General features: G+C 39.7%; 1 protein-coding gene and 1 non-coding gene across 12 annotated transcripts in view; one reads left to right on the top strand and one right to left on the bottom strand.

Annotated features, from left to right (window-relative positions):
* Positions 1-27051, bottom strand: part of Adam22 (ADAM metallopeptidase domain 22) — a 255202-nt gene extending 228151 nt beyond the window's left edge. For 3 of the 11 annotated variants that reach the window (XM_045160149.1, XM_045160150.1, XM_045160148.1), the window contains exons 1-2: positions 26663-27050; positions 26036-26196 (exon numbers count right to left, since the gene is read on the bottom strand). In XM_045160149.1, the coding sequence (XP_045016084.1) occupies positions 26036-26196; positions 26663-26741 (240 nt within the window). In that variant the 5' untranslated portion in view covers positions 26742-27050. Of the gene's footprint in view, positions 1-26035; positions 26197-26662 lie in introns of all 11 variants that reach the window. The other 8 variants (XM_045160151.1, XM_045160152.1, XM_045160155.1 and 5 more) reach the window with 6 other exon arrangements.
* LOC123464247 lies at positions 665-866 on the top strand. Its single transcript, XR_006639478.1, has one exon. It is a non-coding gene; the product is annotated as a small nucleolar RNA SNORA73 family (small nucleolar RNA).
* Positions 27052-27619: the final 568 nt, after the last annotated feature.

Genomic DNA, 27619 nt, shown 5'->3' with positions numbered 1-27619 from the left:
AAAAAAAAAAAAAAAAAAAAAAAAAAAAAGGGGGGATTGAGGTACTGTCTCACTACAGCTCAGGTTATAAATTCTTTATTTTTTTATTTTTATTTGTAGGCAGAGACAGAAGAAAACAGAAAAAGAAAATGAGTTTGCCAGGGTCTCTAGCCACTGCAAACCAACTCGAGATGCACATGCCACATTGTGTATCTGGCTTACATGGGTCCTGGAAAATTAAACTCAGGTCCTTAGGCTTTACAGACAAAGGCCTTCACCACTGAGAAATCTCTCCAACTCAACAGAAACAATTTCATATCAAGCATTGATAGAAGTTAGTCCCTACAGTGTCAGAAACAGAAAGGACAGACCAATATAATCACAAGGAACCATGGCTTCATTAGGACAAAATGGTGGAACTATGGAGCCAACAGCTAGATTAGATTCATTTTCTCCCTCTTCTGAGATGTCCAATTCTCAACAAAGCTATACACATTCCCAGGGCCTTGGACACTGTTTTCTGTCTGTACTGTATGTGACCCATATCTCTATGCTGTTAATGTATTTGGTACAAAGCTAAATAAACTAAACTCCCTAGATCTTGCATCTACTAGGAGCAAAACAGAACAATCTAATGAGAACTTTGTATATGTGACATGCTGAATTAAAGAAAAGTTCATGCAAGACAACTTGAATATCTTAGGAGGTCACTCTCCCGAGGTTCTGTCCAAATGGCGTAGGGGAGCACAGGGCTCTGCCCTAGGATGTACAGTCCCTTTCCACAACATTGGAGATGAAGCTGGGCCTTGAGTCTGCACCTGCATATTCCTATGGCTTCTCAGTCCTGTAGACCATGACTGAGGAGATAAACCATGCATGAAATAATCATATCACCCATTCTTTGTGTCATACGTGATTAAGAAATTGCCTTGGCTTCAAACTACTGATCTATTTTAAAAATCGATCTTTTGCAGAATTTGTTTCCTACTTCAAGTAACTTCATTAAGGAAAGAAGAGGAGCCAAACATGACTTGTGGCAACTGACTACATGCTTGACTTGGGGTCTTTTAAATTAGAGCTGGTAATGTTTTGTGGGTTTTGACCTTTGGGCTTTATTTCATTTTGTGCAATACTAGGGATGGAACACAGCTTTTGGAGTATGAATTTGAAACCCTTTGGCACATTTGCAGCACCAATTGTGTCTGCCTCTCCTTTGTTACTTAGAGCAGTAGATGTGGCTTGGTTGGTAAACATTAACCCATAAAAGCTTGGGTTTGAACTCCAGCCCTCTGGAGTCCTCCCTAAGTTTAAGTCCATCAAATCAGTTTCTTTGGAACTTCTGTAAATGTATAGTGCTTAATGGATAAATCTGCGATCAAACATGAATTAAAATAAAGATGAACAACAACAAAAAAAGACAACTTGATTCTTTTTCACAGGAAAAAGGCTGAGCATAGCCATTCTTTCTATGTTTTATGATTTTTTAACTTCTTGTTCTGATGCAAATTAATAAAGTATCATGGAGGTCACCTTTCATTTAATTTATTAAATAATCCCCTGGGAATATTTATTCATTTCACAAAATTGTGTAGATAGTCTCTCTGAACTTCCCCCACTGGATTTCTGGGAAGTTTCCTCCTGGCAATGGCTCCTGACTCAAATGTTCCCAGACCTGCATACTCAGCAAACTGCCACAACATCATCCTCTGTCCTTCCCTGACCTTCCTGGATTGCTCCACCATCTGCCTTACAACCACCAGACTGAATTCCACTGTGTCCAAAGGAGAGGTCTCCATGAGGACCATAGTGGACTCTCAAGCAGAGGAAAAGGTCCTGTCTACAGACCTTCATCGTCTGAACAGAATGTTGCTATTGTACAAGCTAGTAATAAAATCCAGTTTTTAAAAACTGCCTTAGGCCAAAGAATTTTCTTAGGTGTAGCAGTAGGAGTTCAAGGCCACCCTGAGACTATGTAGTGAATTCCAGGTTAGCCTGGGGTGCAGTGAGACCCTACCTCAAAAAAAACAAAAGAAAAAAAGTGTTTTCTTTCTTCAAAAACTGAAAAGTTGCATAGGACAGTGGTTAGAACTCTAGACTTTGTGCACACTTCCTATGTTCAGATCCTAGTTCTATCTCTTCTTAAACTAAGTGATCTTGGGAAAGTTATTTATGCTTTCAGTGCCTCAGGCTCTGTATGTATTAAATTGCAATTGCTGAGGATGACTGTGTAGACAGAATAGACTTAAGTGTACAGATAGTCTAAGTGCTTAAATGTAAGGTACTTAATTCTGTCATGTGAGCAGCAAAGGCCTGAACATATAGGAACAAAATTTCATATTGGAACCATGAATCACAATTATTTTTGCTTCCCTTGTCACTTCCAGTTCACAATTCTTCTCTCCCTCTATCTCAGAGGTCCACCTCATCCCCTTCAATCTCAACATAGTACCAACTGCCTCTGTGTCCCCCAGTGTTTGGCCTCTTGATTGGCACAAAATATGTGTTCAGTTATGAATTCAAACCAACTCTGACAATTATTTTATAATAATATAAAGAAAAGTTATATTACAAATTATAATTAGTCAAAAATGGAAAGCAGTTCTCAGGATTATAAAAATGTTTGCTTTCACATAAACTACTTTCTGGTTTCTTTGTTGGCTGTCTAACAGGTATAAATATTATCACTATCGAAGAGTACACCCATTACTAGCATATGTTCTCTAGTTACTTTAATTTAAAAAATCCTTGAGCTGGAAAGATGGCCCGGATATTAAAAGGGCTTGCTTGCAAAGCCTACCAGCCCCAGTTCAATTCCCGAGCCACCTATATAAAGTCAGATGCAAAAAGTGGCACAATTGTCTGGTGGTGTTTTACAATGACAAGAGGCCCTGAGGCACTCATACACACACCCACACAAATACAATTTTTAAAACAATTCTTAATTCAACAAACATTTATTAGTGAGTTTGGTAGTCATTTGACTATATGACCTGATATATGAATTATCTACAAGACAGAAAGAAGGATGGGACTCTGGGCTTGAGAGACTCAAAGAATTAAGTGACTAATCCTTCCCACACTTTTGAGGGAACCAAGATCTATTAAAGCCTTTTTGAGCTGGGCATGGTGGCACACGCCTTTAATCCTAGCACTTGAGAGGCAGAGGTAGGAGGATCACCATGAGTTCAAGGCCACCCTGAGACTACATAGTGAATTCCAGGTCAGCCTGAGCTAGAGTAAGACCCAACCTGGAGAAACAAAACAAAACAAAACAAAAAAAGCCTTTTTGAAAAAGTTATTTTTGGCTAGGGATGTTGGTGCATGCCTTTAATCCCACCACTTGGGAGGCAGAGGTAGGAAGATCACCATGAGTTCAACGCCACCCTGTGACTACATAGTGAATTCCAGGTCAGTCTGGGCTAGAGTGAAAACCCTACCTCAAAAAAAAAAAAAAAAAAAAGAAAATTAATTTTTTAATCTCTTTGATAAATTTGTTTTATTTGTTTAGTTTTTGTGACATTGAATGGGTTGAACCTTATGCATGCTTGGCAAGCACTCTACCACTAAGCTATATCCCTTCCATTGCTTTATAAGTTCTCCATTTTCTCAGCTGCCAGTCCGTTCTGATGCTGAAACATCTTGTTTTCCTTATTAGATAGCTAATAAAAGTGTGCTAATGCAATTGTTGTCTATTTCCTTCATTGGTGAAATAGAATATGTTCAAAGGTGACTTGGAAGTATACCTCTCATTTTTTTACACACAGTAGAAAGTATCTACTACTTACTGAGCTTTTATGGAGAGTTGGCACTAAATATAGCTAATCACATAAGCAAGAACTTATTTTCACATATGCACTTAACACAAAGCACATGTGCATGAAATAGCACAAAATAAGCTTTCTTTTAACAAATAACTCAAATGCATAATATTGTAAGATTATGGAAAGTAGAGGAGAATAATTTACAAGCAGACACTAGTGAAAGTCTGTGTGCTCTTCTTTGGTGAGATAATCTGTATTTTGAGATAAGAAGCAAAAACCCTGCCAAAGATAGGGATGATTCCAAATTCTCCAGTAAGACTTTCTTCCTAGGTGTGGCAGTCCATGCCTATAAACCCAACACTTAGGAAGCAGATAAGAGAACTGCTGTAAATATGAAGCCAGCCTGGGTTACAAAATGAGTTACAGGCCAGGTAGGGCTACATAAGAAGACCCCTCAGAAAACAAAATAAAACAACAACAACAACAAAAAATGCATTTTCTAGGGCTGGAGAGATTGCTTAGTGGTTAAGGCACTTGCCTGAAAAGCCTAAGAACTCATGCTTGAATCTTCAGGTCCCACAAAGCCAGACGCAAGAGCACAAGGCCACACTTGCACCACAAGGGGCACATGAATCTGGAGTTTGTTTGCAGCAGCTGAAGGCTGCTGGCACACCAATTCTCTCTCTCTCTCCTTTCTTTTCTCCCTCTTTCCCCAAAATATATACTTTTTTGGGCTGGAGAGATTGCTTAATGGTTAAGGCACTTGCCAGTAAATCCAAAGGATCCACATAGGCCAGATGCACAAGGTGGTGCAAGTGTCTGGAGTTTTTTTTACAGCAGCTGGTGGCCCTAGTGTGCCTATTCTCTCTCTCCCTCTCTTTCTCTCTCTGCCTCTTTCTCTCACAAATAAATATTTTAAAATACATTTAAATTTGTTTTCTAGGATCAATCTTCTTCAGAATAGTAGTTATCTCACTATAGTTGACAGACACACTTTGGCCTTGAGTCATCATATTGTTTATTCTCTCTTCCTGGAAGGCTCTTTTTCAGATACCTGCATGATTATTCTGCCCTCCCCAAAGGAGAATTTCTCTAAGACCCAAAGGCCCACTCTTAAAAATTACAACCAAGCTGGACGTGGTGGCACAAACCTTTAATACGAGCACTTGGGAGGCAGAGTTAGGAGAATGGCCAGGACTTTAAGGCCACTTTAAGACAACAGTGAATTCCAAGTCAGTCTGGGCTAGAGGGAGACCTTACCTTGAAAGACCTAAGGTAGAATGGTTGTTCTTAACATATACAAGCCTTGACTTCAATTACCAACAGTGCAAAAAAAAAATTATATATATCCTATGCCTTCATATTGCTCTGCAAGTCCAATTCTCATTACCATCCTTTATTTTTTTCTTTTCCATAGCTCTTACTCTCTGATAACAAACCATATATTTTGCTACTTCCTATGTCTCCATCCATCTGCTAATACATGAGCCTCAGAAGAAAGAAAAACATTTTTTTCCCCTTGTATATCCCAAGGGACCCAGAATATTGTCTATCACACAGAAGGTCCTCAATAAATATTTGTGAAGTCAGTTTACATATCATAGCATAGGAAATAATTGTCACACACATGCATGCACATACACACATACACATACATGTATGCACCCATATGTTGCATTAGTGTTAACCAAAACAGTTACTCACCCCTAGCCTGAAATATAAAAGAACCAACAAAACAAAGTGTGGTAATAAACACTCATAACCCTAGCTTTCCAGAAGCAAGATTACTGAGTTTGAGGTCAGCCTAGGTGACATAGCACCCAGGTCATTAGACAAATTAGTAAGAAGACCCTATCTTGAGAAATAATATGGAAGAAGAAGAAATGCAAATGAAGAAATTTTGATTGTAGACCTTCACAGCTGGCAAGTTAAAACTCTGTAAGAAAAGGAACAAGAATAAAAGTCTATTAAATATGTGCAGATCCCCCAGTTCCTTCATTATTCAAAGACAGAATCCAGCAGAGGAAAGGCAAAAATCTCTAGTTCTAGTAAAAACACCCTGCAGAGAACAAGAGCTATAAAAAGCCATGATTAATAGCACAAGTATAACTGAAATACTCAACTGCATAAGGGACACAGTACAGAGAAAAGTATAGCTGCTTCCTCATCAACAAAAATGTGGGAATAAGAATGACCCCTTATGCTTATGGAGATGAGATGGTCCACAAATGCTACACAGAGAGAGAGAGAAAGAGAGAGAGAGCACACTTTCAGCAGCAGCCACAATACTATATACATGTGGAGCTTTTTTCTTCCTGAACACTTTCTGCTATGAACATATGATGTTAAAATGAAAGCATACGGGCTTTTTCTAACCTAATTATTTCTTAAGGGAAATAACACAAACAATTAACTTTATAATAACAGATTTTTGAATGAATGTTTGTTAAAAACTGTTGGAAATTCAGGAACACATGGTTGATTGTTAAAATATTTATTAAATATGGGAATTTACTGTAACAAATGGAAGTTGTTCCATTAACTTGAAGACTACATCCAAATTCCGCCCGGAGTTGTATCAATAAAGAAACTGAACAAATAAATTTCTATTGACACAGCAGTATCAGAAACAATGCAGTAATAAGAATGAAGAGTGTAAACACATACAAAAAAAAAACACTGAATTGAGAATGACTACAAATTTTATTAAAAGCTGTATGAAGAACTACTACAGGGATGAAGAGATGGCTTAGCAGTTAAGATGATTACCTGGGATGCCTAAATACCCAGGTTCAATTTGCCAGTACCCAAGTAAGCCAGAGACACTAGGTGGTGCATGCATCTGGAGTTCATTTGTAGTGGCTAGAAGTCCTGGCATGCCCATTCTCTATCTGCCTTTCTTTCTTTCTTTGTCTCTCTTATAAATAAATTAAAAAGAAAACAGTATAGAGTAGGGAGATATCTCAGTACAGTGTTTGCTATGCATTTGAACTCAAGTTCAATTTTCAGATCCCTGTATAGACATGGCGACAATCCTCTGTGGAGGCTGAGCCAGGTGGGTCTCTGTAACATTCTAGCCAGCAAGTCTAGACTGACTACTTGGTGAACTTCAGGCCAATGAGAGACCCTGTCTCAAGAAAGGTGGACTGTGCCTAATGAACCACACCTGAAGTTGTCTTCTGGCCTCCACATGCACATACACCCACAAACCTGTGCCCACCTCCTCCCCACATGTGCAATAAATAAATAAATAAAACTAAATTGTACATTTTGAAATAATTAATTTTGTAGTATAAGAATTACTTCTAAGTTATGTTCTAACTTTTAAAAATATATAAGAAAACTAGGGAATAGGGCTGTAGCTCAGTAATAGAGCACTTGCCTAGCATGAGTAAGGTTGTAGATTTGCTCCTCAGTGCTAACATGTTGGTTTTCTCAGCAAAAGCAAGGCTGTAAAACAGTATACCATGGTCAGGGTTTTTTTTTTTTAAGAAAATAAAAAAGACTGTAATAAAAAGTATACTACTATGTATAATAAGGACATATTAGTATTTCCACAAGCCCACACAAAAATTTTTACACAAATGTTCCTAGTGGCATTATTCCTAATATCAATAGAATGTAAATAGTACAAATTTTACTCAAGATAATGAATAATGGAATAATATTGAGCAGTAAGAAGCATACAGCTAAAACATGAATGAATCTTGAAAACATATACTAAGTGAAAGAAGTGAAATATAAAAGACTAGATAATGGTGAGGTCAGGGGAAAAGATTGAGAAAAGGAAGGGTGGGGGAAGGGATAATCAAAATCTAAGAGGGTATGAAAAAGCTGTATGTCACAGATGAGCCTAAATAATGGTACCAAACTGCCTGTATTTATTGAAAAGAAAACTAATAAATTAAATTAAAAAAAAAAAAAAAAAGAAAAAGCTGTATGAAAAACTACTTTTTTGGACAGTGGTGAACCAAGAAGCCATAAATTATTATTAGAAAATTTCAGTGTCAGGGATGGAATACCTTCCATTGAGTTGCTGGCCATGGAGGTCCCTGATGCCCCGAAAACATTACAGGCCATTGTTAAAGCCCTTGGTTTCCCACAAGGAATAGGTGGTAAGACTCTGTTGATAAAACTTCACATGTTTTGGCTTCAAGGTCACTGAGAAATCAAGCTTGAGCTGAGCTGAAAACCTCCTCCCTGTAGACCAGTTGACAGAAAGCTGGAAAAAGCTATGCTGTATGCAATCCTATGGGAAAGAAAGAATTCATCAATGGAGATAAACAACAGTGGACCCTGCAAGCCTTAAGTTTGGCCAGCCAGGCCAAATGAACCAATGGGTGCAATACTGGCATGTCTGTTATGGGGGAAAACAACCACTCTCTAATTAGAGGTCTGCTCCACAGGAGAGAATACATGCCTAATGCTGAAAGCCTATGACAGAAGTCATGAACCCTGGGGTGTAACACCTGCTGGTGTCTTGCTAAATTCATATATTATGCTCACCAAACTGCCCAGGAAGTACTTCTCTTAATGTTTATACACATATATTAATGCTACTCTCACTTTTGGTTACAGAAGTTTCTCTTTTCAGATGCCTGGGATCTTGGGATAACTAAGAAGGCCCCACAGTGCTGAGAAGTAACAGAAGAGTGCTCAGCACTGAAACATCTATATCCCACCTTCCAAGGCTCAGGGTCCATTGTGGAAAAGGTGTTGGAATGTAAGAGCCAAAGGAAGGGTAGGACCCCTAACAATGTACTCTTCCAGAGTACATTGGCCTGGGTACCCATGACCTTGCAGTACCTGGCACTACCCACACAAGACCCTCATAATAAGAGGACAAATGATAACATCAAAATAAAAGAGAGAATGCCAGGTGTAGTGGAGCATGCCTTTAATCCCAACACTTGGGGGCCAGAGGTAGGAAAATTGCTAAGAGTTTGGGGTCAGCCCGAGCTAGAGTGAGACCCTATCTCGAAAAACTAACTAAATAAATAAATATAAAAGAGAGAGCCGGGCAGTGGTGGAGCATGCCTTTAATCCCAGTACTAGGGAAGCAGAAGTAGGAGGAACACAGAGAGTTCAAAGTCAGCCTTAGACTACATAGTGAATTACAGGTCAGCCTAGACTAAAGCAAGACGTTACCTGGAAAAAACAAAATAAATAAATATATAGTATGTTCACCAAACTCTTCAGTAAGCACTTTTCTTCATATTCACACCCATATATTAATGATACTCTCACTTCTGGTTAAAGAAGCTTCTCTTTTCAGATAGTGGTGACCTGTAGAATGACTCAAAAGGCATCATAGTTCTGAGAAGAAGTGACAGAGAGTACTCAGCACTAAAACATCTCTATTGCACCTTCCAAGGCTCAGGGTCCATTGTGGAAGAGGTGGCAGGAAGAATGTAAGGGCCAAAGGAAAGATAGGACTCCTCACTATGCACTTTTCCAGACACAAAATGGCCTGGATATCTATGACCTCATAGTGCCTGGCACTACATACACAAGACCAGTATAATAGGAGGAAATAATGATGACATCAAAATAAAAGAGAGACTGATTAAGGTAGGAGGGGATATGATGGAGAGTGGAATTGTGAAAGGGAAAGTGAAGGGGAGGGAATTATCATGATTTATTGTCTATAATTATGGAAGTTGTCAATGATAAAATAAATTTAAAAAAAAAGAAGTATCTAGAGTGGAAAAATCTATAGGAATGGAAATTAAGTAAGTAGTTACCTATGGGAATGTGATGGTGAATTTAAAGCTGAAAACTATTTCAGCATGCTCATTAGGAATTTCTAGATTAAGTTAATTGAGATGACGTGACCCACCATGGCACCACTCCACGTGTTGGGGTTCCAAACTGAATATAAAGGATAAGATTAGTTAAACAATGGCAGTGACCACTAGGATGACCTAAAAGGCAACACAGTGCTAAGAAGTGATGGAGGAGTTTCCAGCACTGAAACATCCCTATCACACCCTCCAAGGCTCAGGGTCCATTGCAAAATAGGTGGTGGAAAGAAGAGCCAAAAGAAGGGTACAACTTCTTATAATGCAACTGTCCAGAGAGAAATTGTCCTTGACATCCATGACCTCACAGTGCCTAGCAATACCTTCACAAGACCCTCAGAAGAAAAAGACAATGACATCAAAATAAAAGAGAGACTAAGGCTGGAGGGTTGGCTTAGTGGCTAAGACATTTGCCTGAAAAACCAAAGGACCCAGGTTTGATTCCCCAGGACTCACATTAGCCAGATGCACAAGGGGGCACATACATCTGGAGTTCATTTGCAATAGCTGGAGGCCCTGGCACACCCATTCTCTCTCTCTCTCCCTCTTTCTCTGTCAAATAAATAAATAAAAATAAATTAAAAAAAAATAAAAGAAAGACTAATGATCAGAGGGAGGGGATATGATGGAAGTAGAGTTGTGAAGGGGAAAGTGGGGGAAGGACGGATATTACCATGGTTTATTGTCTGTAAGTATAGAAGTTGTCAATAAAAAATATGCATTATAAAAAAAAGATTAGCTGAACATCAGCATCCATCATTCTCTGCCTCCTGACTACATATGCAATGTGACCACTTACTTCCTGGTGCCACACTTTCCCTCCATAATGGACTTTATTCCTTAGAACTATAAGCCAAAATGAATCTTTCCTCTCTTATGCTGATTCTTATTAGATATTTGTTTAGAAAAATGAGAAAACTAATGAATACAGGATGCTATTGAGTATAGACTAGGGAGATTTCTTTCTAAGGTGATAACAAGGTTTTGAAATTGATGGTGGTTATAGTTGTACTCTCTAAATACATTTTAAAACTTTTAATTACAGATATTTAAATAGGCAAATTTTATGACATGCAAATTATCTCAGCAAAAGCTATTAAAAGTATATTAAGAAAAATAGAAATTATGTTCTTGAGGTTATAGTAGGTCATCTGAAGCTACTAGATCTTTTTGAGTTTATTTCTGGAAAAAAAATTACTACAATTTCACTTTTTATTGTGGGCTCTTTTCTTGTGACTATAACTTTAGTCTCAGATCTCACATTCATACAAGAATAAAGATGCATGAAACTATTCTTCTCTACCACATACCAATCTTTTCTGACTTAGATGATGTGGTAGTTTGATTGAAGTGTCCCCCATAAACTTAGGTATTCTGGATGTTAGGTTCCCCAACTGACGGCAATTGGAAATTAAAGACACCTGGGGGCAGTGCATTGTTGGGGACAGGCTTATGGGTGTTATAGTCAGCTCCCCCTTGCTAGTGTTTGACACACTCTCCTGTCCCTGTTGTCCACAATATGTTGGCCAGGGGGTGATTTCCACACACTGCTCATGTCATCATTTTCCATGCCATTGTGGAGCTTCCCCTCGAGCCTATAAGCCAAAACAAACCTCTTTTTTCCCACAAGCTGCTCTTGGTTGGGTGATTTTTACCAGCAATGTGAACCTGACTGCAACAGTAAAGTAGTACCAAGAGTGGGGTTGCTGATAGACACCTGACTGTGTGCGTTTGACCTTTTGGAGCTGATTTTCAAGAGGAATGTGAAAGGATTTGAAACCTTGGCCTAAGAGATACTTTGAAGTTCTGTAAGTAGAGCTTGATGGACTATTCTGGTCAGAGTTGAAAGGCTTGGATGAAGTAAGAACTATGGACTATAAGGTTTGGCTTATGATGGTGAGAAAGAGCTTTGCCTGGATTGGGCTAGAAGTTTGTGTGAGAAGCTTGCTGTCATGCCTGTGTCTTGAGAACTTGTGTAGGGTTGCTTGGCGAAGAAATGAACTGGTATGAGCAGAGGGATACGGCACAGAAAGAAAAAATCTTTGAGTGAACTGCTGCCCATTCAGCTGCAATTGTTTGAGAGATTAAAACCTTTGAGACTGGGCCAGTTGACCTGCACTGGGGCAACAGGAAGAATGTAGACTCTCTTGAAGGGCCTGAGTGTTCAACAAGTGTCCTGTTCTTCAAAGTCTGATTTATTCCCCCATGGATTAGCAAACTGGCACCCTACCTGGGATTGTGGAGTATAGGAAATGCAGGAAAGAGAGGCCACATGGTCTTGTGTTTTGGAAATGGCCATGGGCAGTGTGAAGCAGATTTGCTGGTTGCCTGCATGGAGATCCCATGGGGCCATGAGGATGAACCATGGATTGGAGTGGAGACCCAGGGGAGATGCCAGGACCACAAGATGACTGCCAAGGAGAGCTGCCAGCCCTGGATGAAGTTTTCCAAGACTATGAGAAGCCTAGCTAGAGAGGCAAAATTGGAATGCCAGAGACTTGCTGCTGGTAAGAATTATCAGACTTGGAGATTTAGCACTGACTAGAGGACTTGAAGTTACAATCTTGATGTTTTCCCTGTTTAAATCTTGTGCTGGCTGAATATTTCTTTGCTATGCCCAATGCCATCTTTTGCAATGTGAATGTTTCTTCTGTGCCATTACAGGTCTTGGGGGGACTTTTTGGTATTATGGCTCAGTTAAAAAAAAATCTTGGAATATGGGGATGTTTGAACATCATTGCAATTGATAAAAACTACAGGGACTTTTAAGTTGGACTGAATGCATTGTATTTTACATCATATATGGATATCGGTTTATGGGGACCAGGGGTGGAATGTGGTAGTTTGATTCAGGTGTCCCTCATAAACTTAGGTGTTCTGGATGTTAGGTTCCCCAGCTGATGGCAATTGGAAATTAAAGCCTCCTAGAGGAAGTGTATTGTTGGGGACAGGCTTATGGGTGTTATAGCCAGCTCCCCCTTGTTTGTGTTTGGCATGCTTTCCTGTCCCTGTTGTCTACCATACGTTGGCCAGGGGGTGATGTCTACCCTCTGCTCATGCCATCATTTTCCATGCCATTGTGGAGCTTCCCCTCAAGCCTGTAAGCCAAAACAAACCTCTTTTTCCCACAAGCTGCCCTTGGTTGGGTGATTTCTACCAGCATTGCAAACCTGACTGCAACAGATGAGCATAGAGATTTTAGAAACATAGATATTTCATGAAATACCTTAGGGTGATGCATAAGAAATAAAAAAATTACAAAATATATTAGTTTATATGATTAACATTATAAATAAATTAGGCCACTAGTGGTGGTACACTACTTAGAGGCTAAGGCAGGAGGAGTGAGAGTTAAAAATCAGCCTGGGCTACATAGCAAGACCTTGTCTCAAAAGAATAATGAGCTAGTTATGGTACAACCTGATTTTAATCCCAGCACTCAGGAGGCAGAGGTAGGAGGATCACTATGAGTTCAAGGCCAGCCTCAGACTACCCAGTGAGTTCTAGGTCAGCCTGGAGTAGAATGAGACACTACCTCAAAAAAAAAAAAAAAAAAGCGGGGGAGCTGGAGAGATTGCTTAGTGGTTAAGGCACTTGCCTATAAAGCCAAAGGATCCAGTTTCAACTCCCCAGGACTCACATAAACCAGATACACAGGGGGCACATACATCTGGAGTTCGTTTGCAGTGGCTGGAAGCCCTGGTGCACCCCTTCTCTCTCCCTACCTGCCTATTTCTATATCTCCCTCTCTCAAATAAATAAATAAAAATAAAATATTTTTAAAAAAACAAATATAATCAGTTGCATAGTTGACAAATATTAGGTTATATAAATCTTTTATAGTATATTTTTTGCAAATAGTAAACATTAAAATGAATTAATTGTGTAAACCAATTCATATTAAACATATTATACATTATTTTGTTCATAAGAGGAAGGTAATAATTACAAAAAAGTTAAAACAAAATCATTAGATAAGACTTAACTGTGGCTTAGCTATAGGGAACAAAGTGAAGATATCCTTAGTTCAAAATTATACTTAAAAATATTTAAAGAGGAGCTCCTCTGCACATGCTTTGATGCCCAAGAGCTGTGTCCGCATCTAATATTCTGAGCAGGGACCCTGTAAACAGAATCTGGCCCCTGACTCCAGTCCACTCCCTAGAAGTGATCAATAAGCCCTTTCTGAGCAAAGCAGGGTCTCTCTCATCCATTGCCATGAGGCTGGCCATCACCATACACATGCTCTCCAGAGCTACTCTGTCATCTTGACTCCTGATTTCCTCAATTCCCCAGCCTTTTGATTTACTCAAATAAGCCTCATCCTAATCTGAGGAATAAAAAATATTTCTTATTTTAAAAAGAATAAGTATTAAGGTAACTCCTCAGCTGGATATGGCATATGAATTCAAATCTATCAAAAATACTGTCACTCTCTCACAAGACATGCATCATTGTCTTAAAGAAAATGATGCTCCAGGCAGCAAATGACAAAGTTTGGTGAATAATGTCACCACATAGGTTAAATAGGATATATTTATTTTTTTGTTAGGAAAGACAGGGCTATAAACTGGCATGAATGCTTATGTCACTGTGATTAAAGTAGCCACAAGACAAGACAGCTTTATATGGTGCAATGTCAGTATGCCCATCATGGTCCAAGTTCCTGCCACTTCCTCTTCCATTCTCTTCCCTCATCACTGTGGCCCAGCTATGTCTAATACTGTTTCCAAGTCAAACAAGAGGGACAATTATTTAAGCACATGGGGTCACTGTTAGGAACTCCAGAGACCATAGGCACATTAAATACAGGATGGCTCTGTTGAGCCATCAGGATTGTGTGGAGGAGGAGAATGAAGAGTTCAGTGATTAGGCATAAATGTGGGAGAACTACATTCTTCTTCATCCCTTCCCAGCCACAGATCTGAATAACCTAGAGGAAGGAAATATTTATGACTGTGGGAAATATCTCAAAAGTATAACAAATCAGTAATATATGGTCATATAACTTTTCCTCTCTATTTCTGAGATAGAAAATTGACACAAGAACAGGTGATTAATACTTACTGAGCATCACTGAAGGTCAGCCATAGTACTAAGCAGTGAACAAGCAATAATAACTGTAAATGGCCAGGTGTGAGCCCAAGACTACAGTCTATCTCATGGAGATAGCTTCTACCATTTCCTAAGGTATCAGTCTCCAGAGCCCCTCCCTTAACACACACTTAAGCATGCACAATTTTATGCCACGCCTGTGAGGCAAGTTCTACTTTAGGTACACTTATAGAAGTGCTTCCACACTCCTGTACACAAATGAGCTCTGCAGAAACACAGCAGGAGATCCCCATCCTGCAGGAATAGATCACTACTGAAGACACAAAGAAGTAAGGACAGAGGATAGACTGAACACACAAAACTAACCCGAGGGGATTAGAATAGTGACAACAAGGAAGGAGATTGTTTTAGCAGTGAAGAACAGAATAGATACTTCAATCCAAATCAAATGAAGAAAATGAATTAAGGGGCACCAAAGAGAAAAAAAAAAAAATCAAAGGGAAAAAAGAAAATCCCCAGTAACTACAAATTAAAGGTAAGTCATAAAATAAAAAGTTTGTTCAACTATAGCACATCTTCCAAACCTCAAAATCACATAAGTCAGCAATATGCAAGAGACTCTGGGCCCCTTTCACAGATCCAAACAGCAAAAACCACCACCAAAACCATCAAAAACAAACACATAAGCAAGCACCAAAAACCACAGGGACAATGACAGAGCTTACTCTGCATACCCTAGGGCGAAATTCAGATTTTCCTTGCCCCCAGTGACATGCCTCATCTGCTGTAACAGTACTTGGTCTGCTAGGGACAGAAACTACAAACTTAATTTTAATAACACCTTAGTCTATGGGAGGATATCAAACTACCATGGAAGTCAACATGGACAACTTAATAAAATCCTGTCTCTAAAAAGATAATAAAAAATTATTTTTTTAAATAGGTCATTTTTAAAACTTAGAAAGAGCCCAAGCCTCTTCCAGGCAGCTTTCTTTCTAGCTAAACCAGAAGGATAGTGGAGTGTTTCGATACAGTGGGCTCATTACCCTCACTCCATAACATATCGGTGATCTCCCTGAGCCTCAGGTTCTTCCCTCCCTTACCCAAAGCCTGATCCAGCCCACATTTTGAAGGTCCGAGATCACTTTTTGGCCACTGTCTTTGTGTTCTTTCTCCATACCTTAGATTAATAAAGGTAAACTGTGAATAACTTTGGCTACCATTTATGTCTGCTGAGGATCCAAAGCTAGGTCCTAGAGAGAACCTGACAAAATACTCTAGATGCATCAGAAGCAGACTGGGGAATTCAAGAAAATCTGCAAAGAAGCAACTCCTCTTGCAGTACCTCACTGTTTAATCCAGGTAGAAGAAAACCCTTACAGAGTATCAAATTGTGTGTTCTAGTCCAGCCTCCACATCCTAATCTCACCAGGGGAGGAAATGAAGGCAATTTTCTCCCAAATGAGTCCACTGACTACAAAAGAAAATAAAAGCAGTAAAACCTACAAACTAGATGCAATGCCAAATAGAATAAAGTGGTCTAATAAAACTGTCAACCAGGGGTTCAACTGCCTGCAGTAGAATATTGTAAAATTACTTATCAAATGTGAGATGTTGATGCTAATCTCCAAAAAAAGCATGATCTATTTCTTAAGTTCACAGGGTTATCTAACAATAATCTTGACTTGGGACAAAATTTATTTTTAAAAAAATAAAACAGGCTGGGCGTGGTGGTGCACACCTTTAATCCCAACACTCACGAGGCAGAGGTAGGAGGATTGCCATGAGTTCAAGGCCATCCTGAGACTACATAGTGAATTCTAGGTCAGCCTAAGTTAGAGTGAGACCCTACCTCGAAAAAACCAAAAACATAAAATAAATAAAATAAAATAAAAATAAAAGAGGCCGGACATGGTGGTGCATACCTTTAATCCCAGCACTTGGGAGGCAAAGGTAGAAAGATTAACATGAGTTCAAGGCCACCCTGAGACACAGTGAATTCCAGGTCAGCCTGGGCTACAGTGAGACCCTACCTTACTGGTTAAGGTGCATGCTTTCAAGACTAAAAGACCCAGGTTTAATTCCCTAGTACATATGTGAAGCCAGATGCACAAAGTGGTGCATGTGTCTGGAGTTTATTTGCAATGGCTAGAGGCCCCGTTGCACCCATTCATTCTCTTTCTCACTCTCAAATAAAGAAATAAAAATAGAATATAAAATAATAATACAAAAATTAAAAAAATATATTAATTTACCCTTGCTGATATTTTTGATTCTAAAAATTTCTTCAAGACAGCAAAGATTCTGGGGGCAAGAGAAATGAGTAAATTCTTTATTCCTTCTCTTTCCCGTTAAAACTACTGATGTTTCTGAATTGCAGTACAAGATTTTTTACTTTACTTTCAAAATAAAATTATATATAATAGCTTGTTCTGGGGAAAACACAACAGATTTGAACAACAGATTTATTTCAAAGGCAACTCAAATGATAAAATCAGAAGCAGCAGGCAGCCAAAAATCTAAAATCATTTCTTACGTGAAATGCTTTTTAAACACAGCATATTGAACTCTATTTTAATTACATGTAAAAAAAAAAAAAAAAAAAAGAAACTACATATCAACCAGGAAGGAGGTCACTAAGAGTCAAGAGTCTCTTAAAGAAATGGCAGGAATACATTAACACAGAAGTGAATGAGCAATTCATGCTAAATCAGTGGCAAAGACTACAAAAACATTATGTTGATCTAAACATTTTTTTGAGAATCCTTTTCCCATTTCTATAAACCTGCTTACTCACCTACAAAATGGGTATAGCACCTACCTTCTAATTACAGATAAATGTAAATTTTGAATCACAATGCCTGGTACAAGGTAAATGTTTAATAATATGACTTCTTTTTCAACTCTTTGTGCCATTTTTTTCCTTGTCTAGTGCTCCCCTCCCCCCAGGTAGAGTTTCACTCTAGCCCAGGCTGACCTGGAATTCACTCTGTAGTCTCAGAGTGGCCTCAAACTCAAGACAATCCTCCTACATACACCATGCCCAGCTCTATCTAGTGCTTTTATTACCAAAGTGAATACATCCAACTAGATTTTCATGGTAGCCATGATTTTTGGTTGTTATTCGTTATGAATCTGTTTTACTGAATGATTTGATACTTGGAACTCTCAAGCTACTGGTACTATAAAGACATGGATTGTATCTTAACTTTTCTTTTGATGATGGATGTATGAATAAAGATCCCTATTTAGCATCTGATGTTTCTGTCAATGCAACTTTGGCCACAAGAACATATATACTTTTGGTTTGATTACTGAACACTAAAATCTTTGATTTACAATGAGAAAGCATAACTATTGGTATATATATCTACAAACAGAACACATGGCCTTAAAGCACTCTTTTTCACCTTGTAAATGGCAAATGTCTCCATATATTCTATTATTTATTAAAGATAGTAAATATAAAGAATTTTTATTCTGTTCTATAAGCTTCTTCAGTATTGCGTAAACACACACACACACACATATATATGGAGGGAGAGAGAGAGAGAATCTTCAAAGCGCAACAAAAACAAAGCTCCAATGAGACAAGTAAAAGAAATCTTTGTTCTCAATGATAATGATATCTGAATGTCTTGAATGTCATCCAAAGAAATATCAGTAAGCCAAGTGTGGTAGCACACACTTTAATCCCAGCACTCAAAAGGTAGAGGTAGGAGGAGCACTGTGAATTCAAGGCCACCCTGGGACTACATAGTGAATTCTAGGTCAGCCTGGGCCAGAGTGAGACCCTACCTCAAAATAACAACAACAAATATGTGTGTGTGTGTGTGTGTGTGTGTGTGTGTGTGTGTGTAAGTATCAGTTGCCTCTACCATAGGGCCAGTGTAGCACACTGCAGGGTACTGAGGTGCCTGAGTTCAAATCCCCTCTCAGCTTTTTTTAAAGATGATAAGCTATTACTTATTATGTGGACTTTTGTGAGGCTGAAATGAGTTAATGTACACCAAGCAGCAAGAAGACTGTTTAGCACATGAAAAGTATCCACATAAATCACCATATATTAAATATTTTAGGACATAGCTCACATTTTGTACAATATTTTTTTTCTCTTTCCCTAATTCCTTTTTCCTTCCTGCTTCTCATCATGCTCTTCAAGGTTCTTTCTTTTCTCCTTCCAACCACTTTTCTGAGCATCCTCTTTCCCTCTGGGACTTATTCATGAGACTTAATGACAAATGTGGTTCTATCTTAGCCTCCCTGGAGCTGCTGAATCATGCTGACTGACCTTACAGATTCTCTGTATAACAGGAGAAAAAAATTAAAAAAAAATTAAAAAAGCAGGTCTCTCTCTCTCTCTCTCCAGGTAGTTCTAAAAGAGGCTCAATCATTAACAATGACAAAATGATACCTGACATTTTTTTGGCAATATGAGAAAATAAAAAAGAACTAGAAACCATTTTATCAACTTATAAGCTTAGAGTCATTCGTGTTAGTTTTCTGTGTGTAAAGAAATAATGAAAAATTGCTTCCTTTTGTCCACAGTAAAAATTATTATGTGTGTATACATATGCATTAACACAATCACACAATAAAAATGCATACATAGGGCTGGAGAGATGGCTTAGCAGTTTAGGTGCTTGCCTGCAAAACCTAAGGACCCAGGTTCAATTCCCCAGTACCCATGTAAGCCAGATGCACATACTGGCACACACATCTGGAATTCAACTACAGTGGCTAGAAGCCCTGGCAACCCATTCTTTATCTCTCTCTAATAAATAATAAAATATAACATAATATAGATATATGCACATACATATATAGACACACAAGTTGAGATATGAAAGAGCAGAAACAGTAGTTCCTGACTTTGGTTAGATGACTCATAAAGTCTTCTTCTAGCCACAGGGTGGATGGGAATATCCAGAGGCATTGAGCCCCCATGACTGACTGCTGCTCTCACAAATCATAAACCACAACCCCATGGTGAATACCAGCAATCCCACTGAGGAGGATCCTCAGTGGAATGGGGACTAGGAGGAGGGAAATGAAGGTACCAACACACGATGTGTCCATATAAAGTTCCTGCTTAATAAAAAAAAGGCTCTTCTATCTAGACTTCTCTCTAGAATTCTATTATTACACATAGTTACATAAATTTGAATAAAGATTTATTGGAAACACTATAATTTAGATTTTTGTCCTAATTCAGTTGTCACAAAGGTTGGCAAATGAACAAAAATGCTCAGTAAAATATCCCCTTCCTATTTATAACCTCACAACAAAGTTCCAATTGACAGCAAAATTTTATCAGTGGTGAGCTATTTAGTTTAACAAATTCACATTTAAAGAAAAAATATTTGTGCTACCCTTGAAAAGTATCTGCAAAGCTGTAATCCTTAGGAGCCCTTTTCCACCAGGGAAACTGTATTGCAGATAGATACTGTTGAGCTGAGTCAGTGCTCCCAGGTGAAGCAGAACCATTTTGAGCATAGCTCATCCATGCTCAGGCATGAATATAAATATATTCATAAAATACAGGAACTTTCTGATTAACATCTTGTTATAATCTATGCTTTTCTCACTCATTATTACTTATCAAACTATAGAGAATTACAATATCTATGTCCTTAGCTCCATTTGACTACAACATTTTTTAAAATTAATTAACTAATTTATTTATTTTTGAGGCAGAGTCTCACTCTAGCATAGGTTGACCTGAAATTCACTATGTAGTCTCAGGCTCACTTCAAACTCATGGCAATCCTCCTACCTCAACCTCCCAAGTGTTGGGAATAAAGGCGTGCCCCACCATGCCCAGCTGACTACAACATTTTCTACAGGACAAGATAAAGAGGAGCCCATCTATTAACTAACATTAAGCATATCTGATAAAAAGAAGTTATTCTGTTTTGTAGAAAAATAAAATCACTGCTATAAAATGAATTATAGTCCAAGCATGATGGCACAAGCCTTTAATCTCATCCCTTGGGAGGCAGAAGTAGAAAGATCACTGTGAGTTTCAGGCCAACCTGAACTACAGAGTGATTTCCAGGTCACGCTGAGATAGTGAGATCCTACCTCAAAAAACAACAACAAAAGAAAAGAATTATATAAAATGTATTGGATGATTGCACAGGAAATAAGCTACTAATTTTTGATGCCACAGTGGGTTTGTGATGCTTGTTTGGCAAAACAATTACTAAGATGCTTATTCTAAAAAATTACAGGATTATCAATATTAAACCATCAGTAAAACTTAATAGGTGATACCTTACACAAGCTGGTGGCAAGTTTAAAAAGTTTTAGCCTATTATCCACAAACATGTAATTCCTTTAGCATAAATAACACCAAGGCAGAAGAAAAAAAGACTATTTTATTAAATATTCTAGGGCTATTTTTCCAAGCTTGAAATTACTTCAAATTAGAAAAATAATCAAGGTTACCCACAATCAAGTCTAATTGTTTTGGCCACCATTCCTAGGATTTTATGCCAGAATCAACAATTAGCTTTCTGTATGGATTCATCACTCATCATCTCACCTGGGAAAAAATAATTAAGTGAACTCTGAAGCAACTCACCAAGCAAAGATGTTTACAATATGAAATCATATCAACCAGTCACACTATTTAACATCAAACATGTAAATATAACTAAAATGAAATTTATTCCAACACAAAAGTTTTATCTTCCCATTTAGGAATAAAAACTAATATAAGGACAATTAATAATAAAAATCAGACTTTTATGCTCACCTAGTTCTTGAAAGCTTAGTACAATTTTTTCAGTAATATACAACTAATTACCTTATCCTTCGTCAAGTGTTTGATTCCATCAGGCAATCAATAATTCCTAAACTCATTTAAATGGCCTATAAGATTTCTTCTCACTAGGACTATTCAATTTCATTTCCTTATGTAAAGGTAAGCAATTTGTAACTTCTGGAAGTGTGTTAAAGACAGGTAACTGGGGCATCATTTTGCATTCAAATGATGATGACATAAAATTTCTAAATAGTACTCAAGAAGACTGAGGGAGTGGATGTTATTTAACAGACTCATACCGTACTTACTAATGCCCAGCACTGCTCTTGGTGCTTTATAAACTTTAACTCATATGGACTATTTTCAGTATGTTTAAGAACTTAGCTCTCAGGAAGCCTAATGATATCAACTGCCGTTTATCAGTGAACATCCATACCTGCTCACTCTTTGAAATTTAAATTACTTATTTCTAACTGTTAGGACTATCTCACAAGTAGCATGAATCTAGCTAGCTAATCCGCCTTGCTGAAATGCTTCTATAGCCTTCAGGACAAAGTCCCAACTCCTCAGCAAGCCAGGAATGTGTTAAGGCTTAGAGACAGATCCGGCACTCCTCTTTTGTCCCATAAATCTCAACTATTTGCACTTAACAAAGACATGTTCTGACTTCCACACACCTATGTACTTGTTCCTTCTGTTGGATATGCCTACTATTCCCCCTTTAATCTGGTCAATTTCTAGCTCACTCTCAAAGTTCAGATAGCACCTCTACCAGGAGTACATTCTGACCAATCTTGGGTTACAGTTGTTGGGTTTTTCTGCTTCCACATCAGTCTGGGATCACCTCTGGAAAATCATATAAGAGGGGAAAGTGTAACTATCTATTCATTCATTCATCTTTCACTGATCCACGAACCTCTTTAAGGCTAAAACTGTAGTCTTTTATCTCTAAATCCCTATGGCCTCCCATAAAATAGTAGAAGCTAAATAGCAGTAAATAAATTCATTTTAAGTAAATGAATCAACAAATGAATACATTTATGTTATATTATTATAATGTTTTGAGAGCTCCCAGAAAATTCAGCCTGATTTTGTTCCTAAAATACAAAGGGAAATGCTAAAAATATACACACAGTCTTGTGATTTGTTGAAATTATCAAAGAAATAGGAAGTGTCATGAAATAAACACATATTTTTCAGGTGAAATATCTCTGGAAATCAGAAATGTTTGAAGGGCAAAAAACAAATTCAACTCTCTTTCCTGTAAGAAAAAGTTGGTTAAAAAGCAGCTTGGGGGCTGGAGAGATGGCTTAACAGTTAAGCGCTTACCTGTGAAGCCTGAGGACCCCAGTTCAAGGCTCGATTCTCCAGGACCCACGTTAGCCAGATGCACAAGGGGGTGCATGTGTCTGGAGTTCGGTTTGCAGTGGCTGGAAGCCCTGGTGCGCCCATTCTCTCTCTCTCTCTCTCTGCCTCTTTCTCTCTCTGTCTGTCGTTCTCAAATAAGTAAAAATAAAACAAAAAATAATACGTAAAAAAAAAAAGCAGCTTGGTCTTGGAATCTTTGAATGCCAGGTGTCCATGATGCCCATCTGTAGTTTAAGGAACCTGGTAAACTACAATGAGTTCCTAAGTGGTGCATCCCACCAAGATGTAGTGTGAATGCTTTACTGTGTACCAGAGATAATTTTTTGTCATAATTACTTTGATGGCAACTCAGTAGCATTCCTTCCACGTCTGACTTGAACTAATCAGGTATACATGTGGTTCAAACTAAATTCTACCAATTTGTTCATGTTCCACCAAATGCTAGAGTTATTTTTCTCAATTGTGAACTTTATTGCTGTCAAGCCTAAGAAGATAACTGCCCCAAGTGGCGAGGACTATTAAAAAAAAAAAAATGGGGCTGGAGAGATGGCTCAGCAGGTAAGACGCTTGCCTTCACAAAAATCTAACAACCAGAGTTTGATTCCCCAGTACCCATGTAAAGCCAGATGCACAAACTGGTGCATGCATCTGGAGATTGTTTTCCATGACTAGAGGACCTGGTATACTCATTTTCTCCCCCCGCCCCTTGCAAATTAATATAAAAAGAAACTGCAGAAATGGTGCCCTATAAACAGTAAGAAAGGAGGGAAGACTGTCCTGTTTCTAAACAATGGTGGCCTTTGACCAACACAGAGATGGGCAGAGGTACTAAAGCAGGATCACCATGAAGGAGAATTTTCAGAGATCCTACATTTGATCCTGTGGTTTGCTTTTCTTTTCAAGTACTTTTATTTATTTGGACAGAGAGGGGAGAAAGAAAGTATGGGCATGCCAGGAAGGGTGTCCTGCCACTGCAAACAAACTCCAGACACATGGGCCACTTTGTGAATCTGGCTTTTTATGTGGTTACTGGACAATCAAACCCACGTTTGTCAGGCTTTGAAAGCAAGTGCCTTTAAACACTGAGTCATCTCTCCAACCTGACCTGATCCTGTGGTTTTCTTTTTCTGAAACTCTACTACTACTCCTCCCTCACAGTCTTGTGATTTGTTGAAAAGCACTGCTTATATCAGCAAAATCCAGATTAAAAAAAAAAAAAACTATGACTATGAAGGACCTAATGAATTCAATAAATAAATTTCAAGAAAAACAAAAAATGGAGAGAGCAATCATACATTAAAAGAGAATTAAAACTCGGGCAGGGTGGCACATGCCTTTAATCCCAGAATTTGGGAGACAGAGGTAGGAGGAACACCCTGAGTTCAAGTCAGGTGAGTCAAGAAAAAAAGAAAAAGAAAAAGAAAGAAAGAGAGAGAGACTTAAGAGAACTGGAGAGATGGCTCAGTGGATAACAGACTTGCCATACTAGAGTGAAGGCCAGAGTTTGAATCCCTGGTGTGCATGGTGGCCCACCTGTAATCCCAGAGCTGCAGAGGCTGAATAAGGAGATCCCAGAGCTAACGGGCTAGTTAACTAGCTGAATTAGCAACCCCTGAGTTCCAGTGAGAGACATTGACACAGTAAATTAGGGAGAGATAAAAGAAGACACCTGACTTCAGCTTTGACTACTACTTGCACCATCACACATGTGTACACACACATATGTGAACACACATACACATGTAAAAAATAGCTTTTAACAGATGTCTAAACTAATAGCAGTCTATAGATATTATTTTGGTCCTGGCTCAAAAAAACTTGTTATGCAAAATATATATACGCATACATATGTAATATTTTTGAGGTAAGTGAAAGTTTTTCCTGAAAAGATTGGTTATTCTACTAAAGAATTATTTTTTATTCACTTTTATTTATTTATTTGAGAGCAACAGACAAAGAAGCAGATAGAGACAGAGAAAGAGAGAATGGGCATGCCAGGGCCTCCAGTCACTGCAAAGGAACTCCAGACGCCTGTGCCCCTGTGCATCTGGCTAACGTGGGTCCTGGGGAATCAAGCCTTGAACCGGGGTCCTTCGGCTTCACAGGCAAGCGCTTAGCTGCCAAGCCATCTCTGCAGCCCTAAAGAATTATTTTTAAAAATATAATAATAGGGCTGGAGAGATGGCTTGGCAGTTAAGGCACTTGCCTGCAAAGCCAAAGGACTCAGGTTCAGTTCCCCAGGACCCCTGTAGGCCAGATGCACAAGATGGTGCATGCATCTGGAGTTTGTTTGCAGTAACTGGATGACCTGGCATGCCCATTCTTTTTTTCTCTTCCTCTCTTTCCCTCTCTTTGCCTCTCTCTCAAACATGTAAATAAAAACATTTTTAAAATATATGACAATATCAGGGTTAGTTTTGTAAAAGACATTTTACTGTCAAGAGTGTATTGCTGAATTTTTTAAATGAATTAAATGATACTGTTTCAAAATGACAGAAGAGGAAAAATAGAGATAGATAAAGCAAGACACTTATGGTTGAAAGTAAAGGTTCATTTATTTTTATTTTTTTAAAGGAGATGCTCTTTGTTTTTATTTTTATTTTTATTTTTGGTTTATTTTTACTTATTTGAGAGCGACAGAAAAAGAGAGAAAGAGGCAGAGAGAATGGGCGCGCCAGGGCTTCCAGCTACTGCAAACAAACTCCAGATGCGTGCATCCCCTTGTGCATCTGGCTAACGTGGGTCCTGGGGAATCGAGCCTCGAAATGGGGTCCTTAGGCTTCACAGCAAGTGCTTAACCACTAAGTCATCTCTCCAGCCCTAGAAATGTATTTTTTGATATTATTGTAATAAATTTTATTCACAAATTTTTTTTTTTTTTTTTTGCTGGATATTGGCCTATTAAGTTTGGATTTCTTAGGAATGCCTACTTTTCTTCTCTTTTTCTACAGTACCAATCTCAGGTTATAAAGTTTCTCAGGATTAACAAAAATTATGATGATGCAAACCTTGCCTTCTCCTGCCCTGCGCATGGTTTTTGCTTGACGGAGAGGGTTTTCCGCCTCCCTGTTCTCTTGATCAGGTTACTGTACTGCCTGAACCATCCTACACAAACTCCAGCATAGCGCTCAGCCTGTGCTTTTGGATCCTTTTTCTCCCCATTTTCCTTTCCTTTTGCACAGGGCTTATGGTGCATGAGTCGAATTAGGTTGGTCTGGTTTCAAAGAACACACTCTGTCTCCGGGGCAACTAGGAGCAAACGTGGGGTTGCAGTGAGGACCACCTCCTGCCCCACCTCTCACCTGCCGGCCGCCAGGGTCGCCTCGCACCCTCGTGTTGATCTTGTCGTGCGGAGTTTCATCTTCGCCACAGGAGCGGTAGATGAGGCGCAGTGGCACGATGCTCTGGCGTTCCAGGAAGCGGTTTTCGTTCCTCCTCTCCAACTCTGTCAATGAGGCCTCTCCTTGCGGCAGGGAGGACGAAGGGAGTGGAGAGAAAAGACGAAAATAATGACCCTGACCCTCACTCCTCCATCCTGTGGTTATCTCCCGCACGAAATTTCCCCCGCCTCCTCCTTCTCGGACCCCATCTGGGAAAGATGCAGAGACACCACCAACTGGAGAGCTCTGGACCAGCTCATCTGAGAGCATCCAGGCAGGATCCGGGCCCAGAAACAGAACATCCTTTCCCCATTCTCCTCATTCCGCATCTTCTGGAAAAGACAATGTATCTGCCTGGTGATGCATCTGCAAGCCCCCACACATGTATTTTTGCTCCCTATCTTACCTACCACCCTTCCACAAAGAAAACGAAAAAAAAATCTCCCCGCGCACTTGGGGAAAGGGGATGCTCCTTGTCGGCGCTCTTGAAGTCTCCTAAGATTCCCGGAAATTGGTACATCCTAAACCCTCCCAGGCTGGCAAACTTACCTGCCTGGACGCAGCGCGCCAAGGGGCAGGTCCTCAGGGCGCAGAGCAGCCAGAAGGACACGGACACCGCCGCCTGCATGGTGCTGCTGCTGGCTCGTCAGCCCGGTGCCGCCGGTTAGCACGCCGCGCCCGGGTGGCTCAGCTTCTCATGCCGAGGCTACTACCTAGCCCCGAGCCCTCCCGCTCCTCAGTCCGCCCGCTCCCAGCCCGAGCCTACGCTGCAGCGGCCGACGAGCTGCAGCCTCAGCCGCGACGCTACCTCAGTGCTGCATTGTGCCTCGCGGGCGCTTCCGCCGGCGGGGGCAGCGAGCGAGTGCTGCATTGGGCGGTTGTCTGTGTCTAAGTGGTTTCTAGCGCCTCCCACCCCATCCTCTGTCAAAGGCTCTGGAGGGCGGCCGGCACTCCGCAGCGACAGAGCGAACGCACGCACGCCGGGTGCCCCAGCCCCACGCGCATCCGCGGGGGCGCGCGCAGGAGCGTCGGCTGGGAAATGTAGTTCCCGCTAGGCTCCCCACCTCACCCCGCACTTCTCCACGCGAGTCCAGGGACCTCCAGACAGCCAGGCTCTCCCTCCACTTCCTGCAGGCGCGGCCCACGGGAAGCGCCGGCTTGGGATCCGGGTACCGGACATGTACCATTGTGAAATTTTGTTAGCTGCTATTCTTCCACGTCGTTCGCAAGGAGCTGTAACGTTGGCCCCAAGTGGCTACTTACGCTATCCGTGAACCATTCCCTGAGTACACTGTAAGTAAACCATTCGAGAAACTGTGCTGTTTGGTTGAGTCACCTGCTCTCAGATGTAACTAAGAAAGCTGCTTTGGGGCTGGAGAGATGGCTCAGCCATTGAAGCGCTTGCCTGCAAAGAAAGCCTTAAGATCTGTGTTCAATTCCCCACTTAAAGCCAGATGTTCGAAGAGGTATATGCCTCTGGAGTTCGTCTGCAGTGGCTGGAGGCCC

Source organism: Jaculus jaculus, chromosome 10 (genome assembly GCF_020740685.1).
Source record: "Jaculus jaculus isolate mJacJac1 chromosome 10, mJacJac1.mat.Y.cur, whole genome shotgun sequence".
Lineage (NCBI taxonomy): Eukaryota > Metazoa > Chordata > Mammalia > Rodentia > Dipodidae > Jaculus > Jaculus jaculus.
Note: the sequence above shows the minus strand (reverse complement) of the source record. Positions and strands in the feature narration are given on the sequence as shown.